This window comes from Etheostoma cragini, chromosome 6, assembly GCF_013103735.1.
Source record: "Etheostoma cragini isolate CJK2018 chromosome 6, CSU_Ecrag_1.0, whole genome shotgun sequence".
NCBI lineage: Eukaryota > Metazoa > Chordata > Actinopteri > Perciformes > Percidae > Etheostoma > Etheostoma cragini.
The window spans coordinates 13357195-13374608 of NC_048412.1; the positions used below are offsets into that span (position 1 = coordinate 13357195).

The 17414-nt window shown below is 41.1% G+C and overlaps 4 protein-coding genes across 8 annotated transcripts in view; 2 read left to right on the forward strand and 2 right to left on the reverse strand.

Annotated features, from left to right (window-relative positions):
• Window positions 1-833: 833 nt before the first annotated feature.
• On the forward strand, window positions 834-2466 carry LOC117946558 (transmembrane protein 158). Its single transcript, XM_034874791.1, has one exon. It carries the CDS (start codon window positions 1162-1164, stop codon window positions 1861-1863), a length of 702 nt encoding a protein of 233 aa, XP_034730682.1. The 5' UTR covers window positions 834-1161; the 3' UTR covers window positions 1864-2466.
• A 1714-nt stretch (window positions 2467-4180) lies between these two features.
• On the forward strand, window positions 4181-9095 carry cdcp1a (CUB domain containing protein 1a). Of its 3 annotated transcripts, none has more exons than XM_034874788.1 (6): window positions 4181-4447; window positions 5828-6019; window positions 6276-6647; window positions 6739-7095; window positions 7934-8021; window positions 8203-9095. In XM_034874788.1, the coding sequence occupies exons 1-6, from the start codon at window positions 4384-4386 to the stop codon at window positions 8639-8641; spliced, it is 1512 nt and encodes a 503-aa protein (XP_034730679.1). In that variant the 5' UTR covers window positions 4181-4383; the 3' UTR covers window positions 8642-9095. The 3 variants fall into 3 exon arrangements, with proteins under 3 accessions (XP_034730679.1, XP_034730680.1, XP_034730681.1); XM_034874789.1 differs by having other exon boundaries at window positions 8206-9095; XM_034874790.1 differs by having other exon boundaries at window positions 8209-9095.
• Window positions 9096-10698: 1603 nt separating this feature from the next.
• Window positions 10699-12204, reverse strand: clec3ba (C-type lectin domain family 3, member Ba). Its single transcript, XM_034873768.1, has 3 exons — window positions 11857-12204; window positions 11600-11698; window positions 10699-11368 (listed from the first exon to the last, which is right to left on the reverse strand). Exons 1-3 carry the CDS (start codon window positions 11951-11953, stop codon window positions 10968-10970), a joined length of 597 nt encoding a protein of 198 aa, XP_034729659.1. The 5' UTR covers window positions 11954-12204; the 3' UTR covers window positions 10699-10967.
• A 1653-nt stretch (window positions 12205-13857) lies between these two features.
• Window positions 13858-17414, reverse strand: part of fez2 (fasciculation and elongation protein zeta 2) — a 5598-nt gene continuing 2041 nt past the window's right edge. The window contains exons 3-10 of one of the 3 annotated variants that reach the window (XM_034873767.1): window positions 17188-17304; window positions 16882-17014; window positions 15879-16144; window positions 15620-15700; window positions 15410-15485; window positions 15258-15323; window positions 14672-14697; window positions 13858-14200 (exon numbers count right to left, since the gene is read on the reverse strand). In XM_034873767.1, the coding sequence (XP_034729658.1) occupies window positions 14687-14697; window positions 15258-15323; window positions 15410-15485; window positions 15620-15700; window positions 15879-16144; window positions 16882-17014; window positions 17188-17304 (750 nt within the window). In that variant the 3' untranslated portion in view covers window positions 13858-14200; window positions 14672-14686. Of the gene's footprint in view, window positions 14698-15257; window positions 15324-15409; window positions 15486-15619; window positions 15701-15878; window positions 16145-16881; window positions 17015-17187; window positions 17305-17414 lie in introns of all 3 variants that reach the window. The other 2 variants (XM_034873766.1, XM_034873765.1) reach the window with 2 other exon arrangements.

A 17414-nucleotide genomic window follows, 5' to 3' on the forward strand; every position in this document is an offset into this window, starting at 1 on the left:
AAATAGGTCCCCGCATTCTTAAATTACTGCAGTACTATTACTGAATGGAGGGAAATGCATTCAAGTTACTTTGTTTTCACTTTCAACACATTTGGCACTTACAATTTCAAATGGATTCTTGGATTATCGGTGCATTTGAACTACATGTACAGGAACATACGGCTAGTGGTTTAGTGTTTAGACTAGTAGGATCAATCTTGGTGCTAAAGTGAGAGAGCAGCACTTGTATTTACTGCATCACCACTGCTGAGCTGCTCTTAAGCAAGGCACTTAAGCCCCTATCATGGGCCACCATTCATGATGTGCTCAGTAAAAGTACTCTGGTTACGTGAAGTTTGTAGAGTTACTCTTTACTGCGTGGGATGTATATTAACTTCTGATTTTTTAGCTCAATCAATCACAATAGTGGAGGTAACTGATGGGACCTTGAAATCCCAGCATGTTTCTCAGCTTATTGAGCCTTTAAGCCAATAAATAAATAAATAAATACACAGATAAATGATCCACTGCTTTCCCACCAGACATCTAGTCCTGGTAGTACAGACTTGGTTTGAAACAGCATTTAGATCATTAGGGTACCCCTTATTTACATAATATATAACATCAGATTAATAAACCAATTATTTGTGGTCGCCTTATCCACAGTCTCAACAGAGACAGCGAGAATAAGACTGGATTGTGTTTTCAAATCATTTCATTTCATTGAGAAAGTTGCATTGAGCATGTGTATGTGAGGCTTGCTCATTGGAAGATGTGTGTTCAACTTGGCACTTCTGTCCCTGCGCACTGGAGGCTCTCCCCTCACCACTCCTCTGTGTCTTCGTGCCCAGTAGCGCTCACACCTGAAGTGACAGAGGGGGGGGGGGGTGACGCTCGGAGAAGCTCAGAGAAGCTGTGATGAAGGCAGCGCGCGGTGCTGCTCAGCCTGCTTTCACTGTAAAGCGACTGCAGGGCACATTTGGGGGAAAAGTCCGAATATATCCAAAGGGAGGGGGACGCGTGCCTGTGACAAGCTGTGCACTGAATGTAATCTCTCCATCGGGAGGTGCGTTATTAAAAAAAATCACTGGCGAGTGGCATTTTCTAACACTGCACGCCTCATCCGTCGCCTGCGGATCGCCACAGCACCATGCGAGCAGGAGAGACTCGCCCTAGTGTGCCATGCTGAACGACTCTCCGACGCTCCTGCTGGCTCTCACCGCGGTGGCCGGACTTCTCCAGCGATGCCAAGGCTGGAGCGACGAGGACCTCCTCCTGCCGCCCATCAACTCCTCCAACAGGTTCCTGGCCAATCTGGAGGTGGACGTGCGCTTCTCCAAGAGGTCCGTGGAGGAGAGCGAAGCCTCGGCCGACGCTTCCTCGCTGCAGACTCAGACCCAGTGCAACGTGAGCGTCCAGAGACTCCTGCCCACCTCGCTGGTGGCCCGCTGGGAGAGCACCTTCGGCTTCCAGTGTGATGTGCTCATCTACACCACCAACAACCACGGAAGGGCTTTTTTCTCTGCGTCTATCAACAGGGCGATCTCGCCTGTCGTCATCGAGCACCTCGGGGTCGCCGGAGGTCAGCAGGAGTTGCGGCTGTGCGTGGGCTGCGGGATGTCCCGGTACCGGAGGTTTGGTCAGGGCAGGTCGAGGGGCCAGCAGACCGGGGATCAGGTCACTTTCTGCTGCGTGGATTTCAGCCTCGACGAGCTGAAGGGGGATAAAAGTTGGAGGCTGAACAGAAAGCCCATCGAGTCGACACTTGTGGCTTGTTTCATGACTTTGGTCATCATTGTGTGGAGTGTTGCTGCTCTCATATGGCCAGTCCCGATCATTGCAGGCTTTCTGCCCAATGGGATGGAGCAGAGGAGACCGAGATAATTGAAATGATCTTTATTATAATTAGCCTGTGCTGCCTATACTATAACTGTAGCCACCCAACTGTTTACCTGAATGAATGGTCGAGGAGCTTTGGAGACATTTTTGATCAAATGCTTTAGTTTTTGGTGTTCTTTATCCCTTATTAGAGCTCCTCCTCGTTAGGACAACCAAGGTAAAGTATGATGGATTATACCATCCAATAGTAATCTATAGCCTACACCAATGTGTTTTGTATTCCCTTGTAGGACTTCCTATATTTTATGTCAGCGCAAACTGTGCAAACTTTTTCTCTTTAAACAGTGTTTGTATATTTTTTAACCTTTTTAGAAAGTTTTTGCCTTATGCCATGTGTAGGACCTTTGCACTGAAAACTGAACTTCAAGGTGTGCCGTCACATATATAACCTATAGTCATGTTCAAAGTAAATGTAATAGTCACCCCCCCCCCCCCATACGTTCTAAAAAATAGATGTTTCTGAGTGACATAGAGAGGGTTTCGATAATTATATTGTTATAGATTTATAATGTTAAGTTCAATATGCGTGCTTATTTGTATTCATGTTCCAACGGTTTCAATGAAAAATAAAATGGATTATAGGCTATATCTCAGATTCTCTCTGACCTGCTCTCTAGCCCAAATCTATTTAGTTATTTCAAGTGAACACAGCATGTGATTCAAATTTCAAAACAGGCTTTAACTTAACACTGTCAAGTACTTTGGAAACTATAGCCTACACTCAGTTGCCAGTTTATTAGGTACACAAAGCTAAATACAGTCTGATGCAACAGTCCTGCAACAAAATCAACCTCTACATTGGTCATAATGTTCCGTTTTTATTGAAAATGTCTCAGAGGGGTGTTGTGTGATCATTTTGGAGGATGTAGTTTGTGGTGCTGTTGAGCTGTAGCGATTGCATTGCACTGTGTTTCTGGTATGTAGCCTCATTTAAATACATTGACAAAATAATAGAAACACCTGTCAGTATAACATATCATTAGCACCAAAAGCTGAACCCTTAGAAATGATCAAGTTGATTGTATCGTATCAATGATGAGGTGCAGTGGGCCCAAACAAAGGAGCTATTGACACTGATTTTCAATTCTCTAATGTTTAAAAAATGTGTGACTGTATGACTTAATATAGCTTTAATTATACACTTTGCTAACTTTTGGGTGTTTTTTTTGTCTTAACTATAGATGTGGATTAATTACCAGTGATTCAATAACAGACCAGGTCTCTCCACTTCCCACCTCGCCCAGTCATGGTCTTTGTAAGGATTTGGAGAATTACGCCTCATCTGTAACACATGGTTGTTGTAGTTTATAAACTGACATTTTCAGACACATGAGTGGCTTTGCCCTCCACAGTTCCACCACATATAACCTGGCCTTTTCCTATTTTTTAAAAGAAGTTTAAATGTGGTAATTTAACTCTTTCTACCTATCAGTGCATGTTATGTTGTCCAACCCCTGCTGCTGATCTGCCAACAAAACAGTTTGTATCCAGCTGAGCTGACAAGAGTGACAGAGGGACAGAGTGGATCTGTAAGAAATGAGCTTTGAATAAACAGCCTATTGATTGTTTTATTCCTATAAAAACCCTTAGTTTCCAGTTTATTTGGTGCACCTAGTTATTAGGCCTATAACCTAATACAACAGCCCTGATTAAATCCTCCCTTCTTTTGGGTTGTAGGCTAAGAGGCACGGACAAAATAACAGAAACACTTCTAAGTATAGTTCAAGCACCACAAGCTAAAACCTCCAAACTGATGACACAGTTGAATCAACGTCTCACTAAAACAGTTTCACATTATAACCGTCAAGAATGTAGGATTTATTGCTGGATTGTTGTATGCTGCGTTATGTTTAGCAGGCTATCGGTCTAGTAGCCTCCATAATAATCTGACTCTGAAGTGGAGTGTATAATCTTGATAAACAAACATAAGAAAAACTTGTCTTTAATATTTCGATACGGGAATCTTTTAAGGTACGAGTTAATGTTGAGCTGGCCCTGCAGTGCTATAACATACAGTACCAGTCAATGGTGTATCATAATACCACTGGGCTGTAAAGGCTATAATTCAAATAATAGTAGCCTACGCTATAGATTTGTTTGGTTTTTCAAACTCTAATTGTACTTTTAATTTTATATGATTATTTACTAACAATCATTTGCAGAAATAACTTAACTGTAGTGATTTTCTTTTTGAATTATGGATGTTTTGACCACTTTTATGATACATCCATGTTACAACACATTCACGAGCTTTACCTGCCAAAATGGCCGATCCGGCCCCGCCTTCACATTACCTGTGACCGGCTGCCATAGCTGCACGCACGAAAAGAGGAAGTGGAGGAGTTGTGTCTCATCAACGGCTAGGGCCTATACGAGCTGAACTTTACATCAACGAGAGGAAAATGTGGCGCATGAAGGTCGCAGCTCTGGACGAGAAGCCATGAAATATGCGCAGATCCCCACTGATTTCCCTCCGGATTAACTAGAAGTTCACTGTAGCACAGTATGTCCTCATCAAGAGTCACGCTTCATCTTTTACTTCTTACATTCGTCCCCTTCGTTGTATCAGGTAAGTTATAACTTAATTATTAACCATGATGATAATGATTGTAGGAAGTAACATCTCATCAGGCATTATTATTAGGTATTTCAAGGCGGTTAGTGCAGTTTACTGCTAATATGGATGTTGATGAGTTGTTGGGACCTGAATGACTTTAATGAGTCTATTGATTAGCTGGGACAGAGTAAATAAAGTTAGGCAGGAGGATTAGGATGAGGATTAAAGGGAGGTCTTCAGTGTGGCGCTTTTGTTGTTGACTGAACTGTTCACACACACACACACACACACACACACACACGCACATATAATATAATATTAATATAAACTAATGCAGTGTAAACCAGATTATATGAAACAGCAGAGAGTTCGTTTCAGCTGCACGTCAGGACTGTTGTGTGTGAACATGTCTCTGTTTGCTCAGTGAGAAGGAGTGAAGCTAAACTGAAGGCCTCATCTCTCAACACAGTTGGTCAGGGTAACTTTCCTAATAAGACTTCTTTAGATTCTGATTTTCAGTGACATGTAAGCGGTGACTATAATGTGCTATTTTGGTTTTCAAGCCCACAACTCTAATGTTTTGGTTCACTCTCACTGCTCTCGGTCAGCTGTACAGGACCTCAGCTAACAGCAGACAGACACAGTTGGAGACTATCTGGTGACCATAGTGGAGCATTTAGCAGCTAAAGAGTCAGGTATTTTCCTCAGGAGCTGGTAGAGACCCAAAACGAAGCTAAAAGAGAGTGAATATTAGATTTAACATGTGGCCATGAACTCAACTCCAAATGGTTATACTTATGTTACTTTCTGTCTGCTGGAAGTGTATACAGGCACCTGTTTGCTAACATTATTTGTCATATCAACTATATAAGGTCGCCAAGTTGTCGAGAAATCAAAAATTTCTGCTTTAATGTATCACATGAAATAAGTATTAGTTACCAACTTCAGTTCAACCCACAAAACTTTTCAGTCTGTTTGTGCCAAATTATTTATTTCACAATGATATGAAATGAAAAAAAGCTGCAAATGTATCATGTTTGAAAAGTTAAATAGATCAAAATCTGTATCAACTCTTCAATTTATTAATCTGTAAATGAAAGCAGTTTTGGGGCACAGGAGCAGCACAGAGTTAGGTGTTTGTGGAGGTTCTCTGTTCAGAAAATAGTTAAGAGATGACTGAACTCTCCTTTACATGTTGCAGCAGGCATGCAGTTACTAAATATAAGCAAATCTTATATCCTGTTTTCTTATCATGTTAAAACAATGTTTCAGTTTCATTAGTCAGGAGTGTAACAGAAATGGCCCTGTTTTCATTTGCATTTATGTTCTTTAATGTGAGAAAAGACTGTAAATTGAAGAAATGCTAATATCTTATTGTACTGTGTTCCGTAGGGTCGTGTAAAGTGGATCCGAGCAAAATGGAGGGCCTGTCTCTTCACATCAAGAAGTTGAGGCCGGCCCCTGAGTGCAAGATGAAAATAAACTCTGTGCTAAAGGATAAGATCACAGTCACAAAAAGCAGTGAGCTGACATTTCAGGACTGCCTTCCTGAAGACGTACAAGTCACCGCCATGAAAGTCATAGGTAAATCCAGATTTGAGTGTTAAGTGCAGGTTTTCCTGGGCCTGGAAAATAAGCCTTGAATTGTTTGTAAAACTGTCCATGATGGACTTATGTATCATATCCTAGCAGTCATCATTGCTTTACAGAAACGCTGTCCCTCTTAATATGGATAACTCAGTGTTAACAGTTACTATTAATACTATTTCTTGCTAAAAAACACTTTTTTGTAATTTTGGTGAGCTTACCAAAATTTTAACTACCTGTACTTTTATGTCAGAGTGTAGTCAACTCAAAGACTGCCAGAAGACTCCGGCCGATCTTTCTGTGCCTGTTTTGCCGACCTGCCTCCCCGCCCCTCTGAGCAGTGTGACCTGGACTCTCCGTGCTCCTCAGTCGGGTACCGTGGAGCTGGCCTCTCCAACTGGGCCCCTCATGCAGTCCCTACCTGGGCAGCAATGCAACGACAGCATCATTATCAAAGTGGTCAGAGACGATGGCTCTACTGTTGGACACTTCTGCCGTCAGGGAGCCATACAGAATGTCCAAATCCACACCAACGTGTCTGTCACTGTGTCCGGCATGGAGGGGAAAGCACTAGTGACGCCTTTCAAGCAGGTGCTGAATGTTATTTTAAAAGGGGAGATATCAGGTAAGAACTAGCTTTAACTTAATAAAATAAATATTTGAAATGCATGTGTTTCCGTTATATTCAATATTCCTTTCTCTCTAATCCTATTCAGAAACATATATATTCACTGTATCTCCAATGAGAGACACTCCTGTCCTTTTGGCTACTCCTGGTTGGCCAATAGGAATGAAGGATTACTCCACCGTCTCCTGGATTGTTTCTGTTCCCCCAAAGATGGAGGCTCACTTGATGTTTGTCAATGTCAGCCAGCCAAAGTGCAGCAACCGCCACACCGACATTAGGGTGCAAAGAGTCGGCTGCCCGGAGGAGGAGTACAGCCGCAGGGAGGACGAGGAGGCCAAGAGTGAGATCACAGTCTCCGATAACTTCTACCTCAACATGTCCAACTGTATGCCTGAACAAAAAGACTTCAAGGTCCTCACCAAGATCACCCTGCAGGAGAGCAAGAGTAAGAGGACAGTTTATAGAGATACTCAGTCTACATTATAGTTTTGTGTAAACTGAGAAACAAATCTTGGTCCAGATTGAAATACCTCAACTAGGACTTTCATTTATGTTCCTCAGGGTTCACTGTAACAACTTAATTAGTCCTCAAATTAAGATGTGTATGTGCCCAAATGTAGTCTCACATTGCCAGACCTTCCTTCACAGCGCTGCGGAGGAGGGTCTGGCAAGTCCACACAGCATTCTGGTATGGGAGAAAAACGTGCTCTGGATTATTGGCATTTCTTAAAACCAATTCAAATCGTCTTGGGCAGCGCTAAGTGCCGTACGAAGCAATGATGCCGCCGCAAAATAGCCGTGGGGAGGAACTTGTTTTGGTGGAACATGTGTACGCTCAAAAGTTGTTTTACTTGTGCAACAGAAAACTCAGATTTGACAGATAGTCTAGCTAGCTTTCTTTTACCCTGCTGAGATCTGAGGAGCAGTTAACCGTAGTCCTCATAAATCCACTGGAGTTTAGAATACCAACACAAAGAAAGCCCAAGGCAACGGATATCTGGCCTAATTGGGTAAAATCCGGCTGAATTTCCATCGGCAATGGAGCAATCCCGGCTGTGGAAGGTTGTGGATATACATCATCCGAAATATAACACCACCCCCCATCATTTTTGTGAATCATAAGAAGTTCATCAATATTTGTTAATCTTCATGTTTCAGAAGCTTTTATTTTAGTATTTCAGAGACAATATCAACTTTTCATTACAATTGATTATACACTTAATTTAATGTAGCATAAAGCAGAAAGTATTATTGAAGAATTGTATTTGTTTTCTCTCATTTAGACTTTCGGCTGACTGTCATCCTGAGTGTGGTGTCTACTCTGTTGGTCATTTTTGCCATTGTGCTGGCAGTGGTCTGTGTGGGGATCAGGTGAGTGCAACTGCTTTATGTTTTATTCTTGAATTTTATAATGTCTGGTATTTTTTAATAATAATTACTAAACCTCAATCTGTTCTTCATTTGAAAATGTTTTTAGTTATCAGTTCAAAAGATAGTTTGATGCGGTAAATAACTCTAACGCTCTCATCGTCTTGTCTCTCCTGCCAAAAAGGAAGAAGAAGAAGAAGAAGCTGAATCCTGAAGTGTCCATCTACAATCCAAATGGCACCAGCTTCCTGCCAGCACACAGCGGCTTTCCCAAAACACGCGAGGACAACGAGTCCCATGTGTACGCCTCCATTGAGGACACGATGGTCTACACAGACCTGCTGAGACAGGGGGCAGAAATAGGGGTCTACGGAGAATTTGACACATACCGGCCCTTCACAGGGCGAACAGACTCACAAAAGCCATTGGTCTCTGAAGACGCTGGTGCAGACAACATGCCGGTCATGGCTAACCAGCAGTTTCAGGCTCCCCCGCTTCCCATCAGGCCCAAGAGCCATGACCAATCCCTGGTGGACAATGAGATTTACCAGACTGAAAACCAAAGTGAAGAGGCACAATCTCCGGATCTGGGTCCTCGGCTGGAGCCAGAGGGAGGGAACTGAGGAGAAGATTGGATTCAGCTTTCTGCTTTTCTCTTGACCTACTTGAACTTTGAGATATTCATTTCCTGGCATCTTTGTGATTACCAGCCTTGCAAGACGCCTTTGTTTTTTCTCTTAAGTGTAGGTTTGCAGTTTGCACCCAAGCCATGTGCACAAAATAACCTTGTTGAAACCTGCCTGCAGCTGTTACCTTGTTTCATCTCAGATAAAGGCAATGCATAATCATCTTCATTATACCAGCTTTGCATTATAAAGACATCCTCCAATACTTTTAGGCACTGTAAAAAGAATTTGTGCTTTTTTTATTTTTTTGGACCCATACCTTTTGATACTCAAGACTGATCTGCTGCTGGGTAAGTGATCTGTTTTTATGGTCACACAAAGACTTTTTTTTGTTTTTTTATTTGTGTTTAATGATGAATGAAAATCACAAGTCAGAGGGCCCATTTTACTATTTGTTATCTATTTGTCTAATCTATCTAATAGATTTGTATATCTATTTGTTATTTGTATCTTTGTTAGTGTTTTTGTTGGTTGACTGAATTGTGTTTTTAATAACAGGTAGTTTTTAAAAGAGAGACTGTGTGAGAAATATAACTTAACATGGGATGAGTGTGATGAGTGTTCATGAGTTGTGAAGACAGACTCAGTTGTTTGATGCAGGTCAATAAGCCATTCTAAAAGGCCATTGTACAGACCAAGTCCTAACCAAGATGCAGTCAGGTTTTTGTTTACTAAAATTCAAAAGGTTATACATTACCTGGGATAGAAAGCAATAACACAGCATATTAAAATATTTATTCAGGCTTTGGATTTCAACATTAGGCCAACCTACATGAACATGCCAGAATATTAACTTGAATATTAAAATGTGATTCAAGTTTTACAATCAAACTGGTGAAAAAGACAGAATCAATTGTGTGTTGTTTGTTATGTATAGCCATGCCACCTCCTGCAGTCCAGAAAATGAACTGCAGGAGGGGAACACATTTTAAAGATGCCATAAAATCGTTCTCACTTCAGAGGAAATAAAGTGTCTGCTGTAAAACAATGCCAAAACTCAGTGAATATGGTTTTTTTTTGGTTAAAAGCCATGTAAAATATGTCCATAAACACTTTACAGTCTTTTGACTGACACAAAGTGTTAAAGGGACATTCTCTCTACTAACACGCTGCTGTCGACATGGACGTCCATGGGGACGTCCAAACAAGTTGATGTGATGTAACCCTTCTTCGGCTAAGTAAACAAGTAAGAGTGCCAATACAGAAACTAGGTTTTCATGATGTTAAAAGTAAGAGTAGGGGTAGAGACACAATAAGACATTGTAGGACGCCTTTGAAAATTTAGGTTTCATAGTTTTTGATGGTATGGAAAATTGTTTTTGTATAATTGAAAATAATGCCCTGTACATCCTGTACATCCTTCTCTCTGCTTACAGTATATACTGTATTTTCCGGACTTTGAACATAGATTATTGAAAGTGGTGACACTAGAGAAAGAAAAAATGTCATTCTTGTTTCTCATTATCTTAGTCCTGGCCTTATTGTTGAAGTTCACCATTTCTTTTGTCCCATGTTTTTGAGTCTTATTTTGAAAGGAAAACTTTGGTAAGGTGTGACCCTTTCAACTTCTTTGGCCCTGTTGAAAAAAAGACATAGGAACCTAAAACCAAGAGAGTGTGTTTTTTATTAGTATTTTTTGTTGAAACAGCTCCATACACAGAAAAAAATCTCCCATGTCATGAGTTGGTACATAAACATTTTTAAGAAAGCATGTCTTCCTTCTGACAAGCAAACATTCCCATCATATCTTCTGAATTTGTGAGCAAGAAGACAATACAACCGAGAGGACTTGTGTTAATTAACATTATGTAATGTAATACAAGCAGCATAACTTCAGAATAAAAAAAGTGCCTCATGAAAGGCACCCATGATGATTGCTCTTCAGTAAAAACGTGTTCTTGCATTGATTAGCAGACGCCATAAAAATACATGTAACAAAGACAAGCCATCCAGTAGTGTTTACCTCGATTAATATCTAATATGCTATAAAAAGCTGACGTATGTGAGAAAACAAGTTTATTGAATGTGTGCAAAATGTTTAGCTTATACAATGACATACTGTATCCCAGACCCTGTGTGAAGTAAATGCACATCTGAATGGCTTGGTCAAGAAAAAGTAAGCTCAAGAAAAGATGATATACTTATGTCTCAATAAGTTGCATATCTGATACTCTACATGATTCGTTCTTTTTTTGCAAGCAGCATTTGATGTTTACATGCATGTTTATCTGCCCAGATTGATGTTAATGTCAGATAACAGCCCTCAGACAATGTTGAACTCACACACAGAAGCCTTTTGAGCCCTGCAGCTCTCATCAAACCACTTCCCGTTGGCTGTGGTGGAGAGGAGGCCACAGTTCTGGCTGCGACCTCCATCTGGCTGCAGGGTGATCTCTGTCTCCCAGTTCTTGAAGCGCACGCTGGAGCCTGATTGGTCCACCCACTGGCCTTCGGTCACCATGTCGTTGATGCCCAGCCAGATGGGCTCCTCGGGGCCGATGCTCTGACGCACGTAGCTGTAGAGCTGGTCGTTCTCGTCTCCTGTCACAGGAGTGCTCAGACTGCCTCCCTTGGCAATGCAGTCCTCACTGGCGGCGTGGAAGGTCTTTTTCACTGGGTCAGCCAGGAAACACTTGCCGAGGACCTTAGTGCCTCGGAGACAAACTTGGGGGGAAATTAGGAGAAGGTCAGGTTTTTTTGACTCTCCATCATTGGAAAGCTGTTGTGTTGTGTTGCTGCTTTGTGTTCTCTGTTACATACAGCATGTTGGTAGGCCTACTTTAATGGATTATTGAGCTGTCAGACAGCATTTCTTCTATTGGGACCCATAAACCAATGCATTCTTTAAAAAAAGAAGTATTGTGAGGTATTTATAAAACCTTTTGCAGGACTAACCTGTGTGTAAAGCTTGCTGCTCTTTCAGCAAATTCAGCTCTTGAACAATGACAGTAATCTGTTTCTTTAGCTCCTCAATCGCAGCACTGTTTGCAGAGTCTGTTGAAAAAAAATGAAAAACTTTGAAGAATTTAGTCCAAAGCATGATACACTCAGTCAGTATCATTGATGAACACCCAAACATTACTTCAGTGGTGTTATTCTTAACACAGATTTAACAAGTAAGGACATTGTTTTTATTTACAGTAATATCCTACCTTTCTTGCCATTTCGTTTTGTTGAAGGCGTCTGCTGGAATGTGTGGCGTGCCAGCAGGAGAAGGCAAAACATCAAGAAAACTCCTCGAGCATCCATAATACTCGGAGAATTACTTTAAATCCACCGCAAAGAAACTGTTTTGGTGCAACAGCACAAAAGAAGCTCCTCACAGCACTGAGCGCTGGTTACTGTTTTGTTTTACACGCCCAGGGTGGCGGCACAGAGTTGAATGAGGAAATCCTATGTGAGAGAGAACAAATGTTTCACAGATGTTTGTGGGACAAGCGTAACTTCAGTTCCATATGTTTGTAGGTTACTTATAAATTACAGCAGGGCCTTGTCTGTCTGTCTTTCTGTGGTGTGTGTGTGTGTGTGTGTGTGTGTGTGTGTGTGTGTGTGTGTGTGTGTGTGTGTGTGTGTGTGTGGCGTCACACGTATTGCATAAACTGAATTTTAATTATACACATCTTCAACACGCATTAGGCTACAAACAGGTTTGCCTGTTCATAGTTGCTTGCTTATTGAATAGTAGATGAAGGATCTGTTGTGTTTCTGCTGAGGGCTCCAACAGGCCAGAGGTTGGATGTTTTGAGTTGTTTTATCCACAGCACTACATCTGGATCTCCTCAGTGAGCTGGACAAGGTGCAGCTGACACGTGGCAGTGACTTATATAATGAAGAAACAGTGTTGTAAATTTAACATTAGTTAATGGTCAGTCTCTTCTCTGTAAGGGTCGTTTCTTCACCAGAGAGTTTCAGTGACCTCAGGCTGCAACAAGAAAGCTAAATGTCCAAGCCTCTAAATGATCAGTGATCCTACATTTCACTCTCTGAACACACCCACACCCCTCATAGCCAAGTAACACATTAAAGTGATGCAATGAAAACTCTACTTCCAAACATGAGCAAATAGACTTGCAAATAACTATAAAAACTGGAGAAAAATACATTTCTTCTTATAATAGTCAACAACAAACAGCTGATTATAAAGTCCATCTCTATTTTTGTCATCAGTATTTATTGAGCGTCATTAGACCCAAATACATCTGAATTTAAACCTTAGGAGAAAGCTTTGTTGCTTAAATGCTTTTATATCGTTTGGTTGTAGAAAATTAAATAATATAGGATTATTATTGTATGTTTCATTATTTTAAAATGTTACTTATCTATAGAACTGGGCTTAGCGTCCCTTATTGTATTCACTCATTTTGCATTTATATAACTTTATGTTTTGTGTGGAATAAATAAAATGGCATCAACAAAGAGGGTGGGATTTTTTTTCAATATATTTCAAACAAAATATTTACAAAACAAATTAACAATGGAAGCAGGTTCTAAAAGTAGTCCAGCAGTTCGACATTCATTGAAAATAAGTTATTTATAATTTACAAAAGTTCAGGCAAAGACCAAAAGGCAGTGTGTACATATACAAGAATACATAGAGTAGCAGGCTGCCCTGTGTGCAGCAGGCACGTTGACGCTCGCGGCCCTGATTTAAAGTTCCAGTCAGCATCACAAAAGTACACACAGTGCATGGGTCACAGTTAAGTATTCAATCAAATGCATAGTTAGTAAATCAGTTGATTTCTGTCCAGACTTTGTCAACTTGACCGTCAACACTTTATCTTCCATAGAATAAAAATGATGATGTGTGTAGTGTGCTGCTGAGATGAAAGCAGATAACACACTTTGATGCTACATGGAAGGCTGTGTTGAATTATAGGATGGTTTTACATTATGTTTATGCACATAGATTTAAGGTAACTATATTATTTATTTATTTGTTATCATTACATTATGTTATATGTGTCTGTATCCTACCATTATATGTCTCTGCGTAGGCTTTATAGTTTAGATGCTTTAAAAGCTCTTTTTATAATCCTCTATTACTGCAACTTTAACATGCATTGTGCATTTGTTCATTGCTCAGTGAATAGTTAAGCACCTCACTTGACTTCTAACCATCAAGCGGAGCTCAGTTTCCAAATAATTCAGCTTCTACAGTATATATATACATATATATATCTGGGATATTTTTCTTATATTTAATATACCTTTTCAGAGTGCAGGAAAATTAAAAAACACTGAAAAGAAGTCGAAATTCACAGGAACTCACAAGGTTTGTAAACACACAATGCTCAACGCAAAATAAATGTAACTAAATGAAGAAAAAGAAAACAGAAAAAGATACATCTTGAGGTATAAACATGCAGTAATATATTAAGTGTGCTTCATGTCTGCAAAAAATACAATAAGTCCTCTTCATCTTGTTGCCATGGTAAACCATCTGAAGCCTCTGCAGAGTGTTGGGCACCGTCCCTCTGGTCTACGTTGGGCAAAGCACTGTAATATCAGTAGAGATGAATATTAGCAGAGCTATGAGTGTGCAGGGATGAAGGCTCAGCATGAAGGTCAGAGTAACTTGCAAAGTGGGAGATAAAGAAAGGAAAAACCAAAGGGAAAAATCTACATTTTGGCACACCGTTTAGTGCTGATGACAAACATATTTCTAAAGTAGGGTGGGTCAGTGAGGGTAAATTCTTTCTGTATTAGCAGTGCTAGATGACTTATGTTCATGAAACTGTGTTTAATGTTAACTGCAGGGTAGATAGGGCTTTAACGTGTATGCGAGTGAGTCACTGTCAGTGAGAGGGATCAACCATGCTGCAGACAGTTACTGTGTGGGAGAGAGTGTGGAAAGTGAAAAGCAAAACATCAGGGTCAGACTGCAGCACAGTTCAGTGGTAGGGAGAGGGCGCTCTTCCAGTTTGAATGGCCAAAACCACAACAGCGCACATCACATGTGAAACAAACCTCTCTTTCCATTGCTCACACCAGAGCTAGTGAGCGCAAGGCAGCGATAAGTTAGATCATGAGAAGTAGAGAAAGAAAACGTGAAAGAATAAAAACAGAACATGTGTGAAAGAAAGGACACCAATGAGATAAAAGTTACAGCGCCAATGTGTTAGCAGGAGGTCCTGTCTGACTATACAGACCATGCATTGTGGAGCCAAATTATAATAACACACAGGGACGGTTTTTGAGAGCTCTTCTTGTTAATTGGTGAGGCTTTTAAAATACCTGCTCTCAACTGCAATACCAAGCAACGGCGATGAAACCTCACCACGTGTGAGTGGATTGTCGATTGTCAAAAATCTAAACAACTACAATATGTAATAAGATGGCCACCAGTAAAGTGAGGCAAAAATGAGTTATAGTAAATTGTAGCAACATGTAAAACTTTTTAATTTTACATCACCTGAAACAGTCACAATTTATCAGTCATCGATCTTTTCTATAAAACATCATTTACAGCGCAGACACGCTACCAACATATGACACCAGCAACTTCTAGTGTGTTAGGAAAACAGAAAAAGAAAAACAAAAGAGAAAAGCTCACCTTTGAGAATATAGTCTGTTAAGAGACTGGGCACCTTGTCACTGTCGTCTCTCATAGCTTGTAGGACTGCAAGGCAGCAGAAACAGAGGAGTGAATGGATCAATCACAGCCACTAAAATTCAAGTACTGCTGGTACAGATGAGGAAACGTACTCTTAGTCAGGATCTGGAGGTCCTCAATCGACGGAGGGTGTCCCTTTTTCTCATAGGGGATGACTGTGGTCAAATACTGTAAACCAACATGAAGACAGGGGAGCTGAGGTAAAAAATCAGTGGGATGTTATCCTTGTAAAAGAGGGTATTTTCAGTGCAGAAAAAAAGGAAGATAAAGCTCAGCAGTGAAGAGAGAAATACAAATTGAACCTGTCTTTCACTGCACCCGCTGCCAAAGGTTTGCCGGAAGCTGTTCTGAATGACAGAGGAGATTCCCTCCATGCTAAAGCGCTGAGGAGGAAGGAAGTAAATTGGAGAAACATAAGACGAGAGGGGTGACCAAAGATGGGAAAATTTTCCAGGAAAATATGGATTGTTGGAAAACCAACACAGCAAGAAATGCAAGCGAACAGTGGAAAAGAAAAATCTTAAGTTGGTAACAAAAATAGTGAAACAATGAAGCACTCACTGATCCGAGCGTCTTCTCCACGTGGCCCTGCGACATCCCGGCTTCACTTTTAAGCTTCTTCTTCTTCTTCAGCAGTTCCCGGTGCTTCTTCTGTCGGTTCTGTACATCGATGAGCGCTGAGATGAAGCTGTTCTTCACCTCTTTCTCAAAGTCAAGCTCATCCCTGAGAGCCAGCTGCTGCACCAGCTCCTCTGAGAACCTCCTGATGATCGCCTCCGTCTCCTCCAGATGTTCGTTCAGCTCGGCAACTCTCAGGGTCCTCACCCCTGGACCACACACACACACACACACACACACACACACATAAACACATACACACACACAGAAAACACAGCTATTACTGCATTCATTCATCAGTTATTACACACAGACCAATCAAGGGTTGAAGGGTAACTTATGACACTATACTATAATGAGTCCATTGCCCATTGATAACGTTAAAGAAAAAAAAATGGCATTATTTGAGCTGTATTTATGTCAACAAATCCCATTACAAGACCAAAACCAGCAATGCGTTAGTCCTTCTCTCAATAATGTCCCTTCCTTGTTTGCTGCTCTCAGTCCATTCATTCCTACTGAAAACATAAACCGTCAAACACTGATCAAGAATATTTAGTTTTTTGTAGGATTCAGTCAAAACAAACTACAGTGCCCAGGCTCATTGTAAAAAAAGGAACGTGTTCCCTGGTGCAATGGTGTGGCTCATGCATCAATAGGAGCTTTATATTGTAGCAAATCACTGTTGGTTTTGTGTTTTCATGGGATTGATTACCAATAATAACACTATAGAGTACCACTAGGGTTGCCAATCATAAAACTATAGAGTACCACTAGGGTTATGCTTTAATTTTGAGAAACTTGTACTGAAGCTTACACTTGTTTGTTGATACTGCAACACTGAAAATCACAAGCCTTTAGAATCTTGAGAATGTATCGTAATGCAAAAAGACTGCAACATGATGTTTATTTGTCCCACACCAAGTCCTTATTAGTGGACACTCACTCGACTCATAGCTGGGGCTCTGGGTAGCCCGCTGGAAATCCAGGGAGAGCATTGAGAGGTCCGACTGAGAGGGATTGTGTCCTGACCCCATGTCGGGGGAGTCCTGCATTATCTCCTCTATCTCCTCGATAATCTGCAAAGAGCACCAGCACACATATCAGAGAGACAGCACTTGAAATAACCCATTAAACATGAGTTATTAAGCCTCTGTTTATGACCGCTGCTGCTCTGCATTCATAGACTTGACACTGTGTGGCTGCATCTGGGCTAAATTACACTGGAGGCTGATGTTAACATGTAACTTACCTGCTCTGCTGTGAAAAGGGGCTCTTCTGCGAGGCAGGAGACGATGATGGAGTGCATATCCAGCTGCTCCCTCAGCTCCTCATCGTCGGACAGCTCCGCCGGGACATCAGTCTTTCTCTAGCCAGGAACAGAGCAGGGGGAGGGAATTTAATCAAAGCTAAACCCTGGCACAATAAATATTTGAGATTTGTGAGATGAACGGAAAAGAGATTTGGGGAAGGAGGGGG